This window comes from Poecilia latipinna, unplaced genomic scaffold (genome assembly GCF_001443285.1).
Source record: "Poecilia latipinna isolate Pla-1442-1.1 unplaced genomic scaffold, P_latipinna-1.0 Scaffold4226, whole genome shotgun sequence".
NCBI lineage: Eukaryota > Metazoa > Chordata > Actinopteri > Cyprinodontiformes > Poeciliidae > Poecilia > Poecilia latipinna.
Window position 1 is genome coordinate 3430 of NW_015116842.1, and position 3803 is coordinate 7232.

General features: G+C 36.2%; 1 gene segment (V, D, J or C); it reads left to right on the top strand.

Annotated features, from left to right (window-relative positions):
• The first annotated feature begins 385 nt into the window (after positions 1-385).
• Positions 386-990, top strand: LOC106942374 (Ig heavy chain V-I region HG3-like). The segment is given in 2 exon segments: positions 386-561; positions 637-990. Coding segments are annotated over 2 exon segments (351 nt in total).
• The last annotated feature ends 2813 nt before the right edge of the window (positions 991-3803 follow it).

Consider the following 3803-nt stretch of genomic DNA (forward strand, 5'->3'; position numbering starts at 1 on the left):
GTAATAGCACTGTTGAACTTCAGAAAAGACAAAACGGGATAATTTATCTGCAACATTGTGATTTTAAAAGAGCTTGAATAATTTGTTATTTTGCTGAAGAGCCCCAGTTATTGAAAGGTTGCTAAAATATTTTCCCCTGTTTTCCCAGTTGCCCAATGCAGAAGGACACACATAAAGGAGAAGTAATAATTAAATATAATTCCTAGGAGAATAACATGAACTTTCAGCAGTTTCAAACTTTGGAGGATAGTTAACAAATCTCATTATGTGAAACAGAAAGAACAAACACAAAATGCAACAGCTTGTTTTAGATGTCCAATTTTATGAATTGAAATGCATTGTTCGGATTATAAGTAGTGACTAAAACACGTCTTATTCCTCCCAGGTAATTAGAGCTACTGATTATTTTTCAATCAGTCACACATCCAGTTATGTAAATCTACAGTCTCCACCCCTTCTGGTTTTATTTCATATTCGTATCAAACCAGTTTTTTGCACTCAGAGTCTGACTTATCATGATGACAGTCATACAAAGTATCCTCCTCTTGGCTCTCATATCAGGTGAGTGACTCTGTTTAGTGGAGGAAATGAAAAGATCTGGTTTCTGCTGTTTTCAGAACTCATTCTTTGTTTCAGCTGCGCGGGGTCAGTCCCTCACCTCCTCAGAGGCTGTGATCAGCAAAGCAGGACAGTCAGTCATTCTGTCCTGTAAAGTGCAGGGAATGCCTCTTATGTGGCTCCACTGGATTCGTCAGAAACCGTTAAAAGCACTAGAATGGATTGGATTCATCGACAGTGGGACCGGCACAGCATTTGCCCAACATCTCCAAGGCCAATTTTCTATCACCAAAGATACTTCTAAAAACACAGTTTCTCTAACAGTGAAGAGTCTGAAACCAGAAGACTCAGCAGTTTATTATTGTGCTAGAGAGACACAGTGACACAAAACTCAACAAAGCCGTACAAAAACCGATAAAGATCTCTGTGAGAGGCAGCGATGTTAGTCAGGCTTTGAAAATGAGCTTTCTATTGAATAACAAAGAAATATGAGACACTATGATGTTTGGACATAATTTTGCACTCATTCTTCCAAATTAAGTTTTATCATTTTCAACATAAAATAATTTACTGTTAACCCAAAATTATTTATTTCCCCTTTAAAATGAGATGCAAGAAATAACCTCATATTAAAAAAACAGCATCACTGCACTTTTATTCAGTTTATTTAGATTAAACATTTCCAGAAATTTGCACACAGGTTTGCACACAGGATGCACCTTTTCAAAAATCTGTATAAGATAAATGGAGCAGATCACAAGTATCACTTATAATTACCTCGATAAATCATGATATTTTTCTTATTCATTCTAATAAACAAAAATGCATCACTGAGTCACAAAACAAGATTCAATAAACACAGAGACTGAATGCAGATGTACTTATTGTAATACAAATTAGAGATGGCAATGACTCTTGCAGTTCTGTTTTTCAATCTCTAGAGGGCAGTTGGAGTTAGTTTTTTAGCAAACAGGTTGTTTTATGGATATTTCTCAGAAGGCTGCCATATGAAATAATACTTATTTTACTAAATCCATTCTGAATGAATCTGTGTCTTTTCAGATAAACCTTCTTTAACATTTACATTTATAATCCTTTATCTCTCTCACACACATAATTGCTTAAAGTGTTTTCCAAACTTCATAAGCCATGACTAGGAAACACTTTAAATCTGACAACCTGGAGGGGAAACCCAGGGGAAAAACTTTGTATCACAATTTACTCAATAGCAAGTGTTGCATTTTAATCTCATCAGTTATTCTTTAGGAAATAGATAAGTATTCAATTTTACCCATTGGACATATATTCTAGGGAGGAGCCAATGCAAATTAAAGCCTCATCAATTCTGATTTATGTCATCAGACGCCAAACCACCAAACAGATGCAACAACGTTTCATCATGACTTTAGCAGGATGTGTTTTTCTTCTCCTGCTGTTAACTGTTTCTGGTAAATATAAAACTTCTGTACTCTTCTTTTTACTGGACTTTTGCACAGGTTATTCTGATCACACAACCTTTTTCTTTCAGGTGGTTTTGGTCAGACTCTGACTGAATCTGAACCAGCAACAAAACGACCTGGAGAATCCCACACTCTGACCTGTACATATGCAGGAATATCAGATGGTAATGCTGATATTAGCTGGATCAGACAGGCTGAAGGAAAAGGACTGGAATGGGTTGCCTATATTTCTGCTCCTAAAGGAAGTGATAAATATTATTCCCCGTCTGTCCAAAACCGCTTCACCATCTCCAGAGACAACAACAAGGATCAAGTTTATCTACACATGACCAGCTTGAGGACTGAAGACTCTGCAGTTTATTATTGTGCTCGAGAGACACAGTGACACAGGAAGCCTCAGAGCTGTACATAAACTCTGCAGCTGCAACTGAGAACCTGTGTCTGTATTTCATTTTTTATGACAGGAATCAGCGCTCAAACTTCGACAGAATATGAATCAGTGTTTTAAATATTTTGAAGAATCCCACATAAAAGTGACCTGCACCATGTCTGGAATCACTCTTCACAACTATGAGATGAACTGGATCAATAAAACCCAAAGATCAAATAAAAACATGATTAGCAAATCTAAAGACTCCTCAAATAAAATAAAATAATCAGAAACAAAAGCAACTTTGAATTAATATGTCAACAGGCCAAAGAAAAATAACTTATTCCATAAAAAAATGCAACATAAAGCCACCAGGGGGAAGCCAAAGCAAAATGTTTGAATCTAAACTAAAAAGAATCTATATGCAAGATAAATCAAAAATATTATGGCATAACATAAATAATTCAAATGTTATATGAATTGATTGAGACATTATATTTTAAAGAAAGGTAGAAACCTTTCCATCTAAATGCATCCATGAAGTATTTTTAAAATGTTGATAAACTGACAAAGCAATGAGATGTTTTTTTGTTTTTGTTTTTTTGTAGTAGAAAAAGTCTGTATCATACATCAATCTTTGTGAGATCTTTGTAAATAAGAATGACATACATGGTCCTTTTTAGCTGATACAAAGTCACACAATGCTTTGTAGATTGTGTTCAGTGCATTAAGATTATTAAGCAACCAAAAATATTTTTTTCATCCTGCAGCGTAGCATGCAGTCACATTAATCCCTTTAGCATGTTTACCTATAGCCTTTATTTGAATGGGGAGGAGTCAATGCAAATTTCTTCATTTATCTTAATGGCACTCAAACCACCAAACAGATGCAACAACTTTTCACCATGACTTTAGTTGGGTGTGTTTCTCTTCTCCTGCTGTTAACAGTTTCTGGTAAATATAAAACTTTTGGACTCTTCACAGAATTTCTGTTCAGGTCTTTTTCTGACCACGTGGTTTTTCTTTCAGGTGTTTTCAGTCAGACTCTGACTGAATCTGAACCAGCAACAAAACGACCTGGAGAATCCCACAGTCTGACCTGTACATATGCAGGAATAGAAGATAATAATGCTGCTATTAGCTGGATCAGACAGGCTGAAGGAAAAGGACTGGAATGGGTTGCCTATATTTCTGCTCCTAAAGGAAGTGATAAATATTATTCCCCGTCTGTCCAGAACCGCTTCACCATCTCCAGAGACAACAACCAGGATCAAGTTTATCTGCAGATGAGCAGCTTGAGGACTGAAGACTCTGCAGTTTATTATTGTGCTCGAGAGACACAGTGACACAGGAAGCCTCAGAGCTGTACATAAACTCTGCAGCTGCAACTGAGAACCTGTGTTAGAAAATGTTAG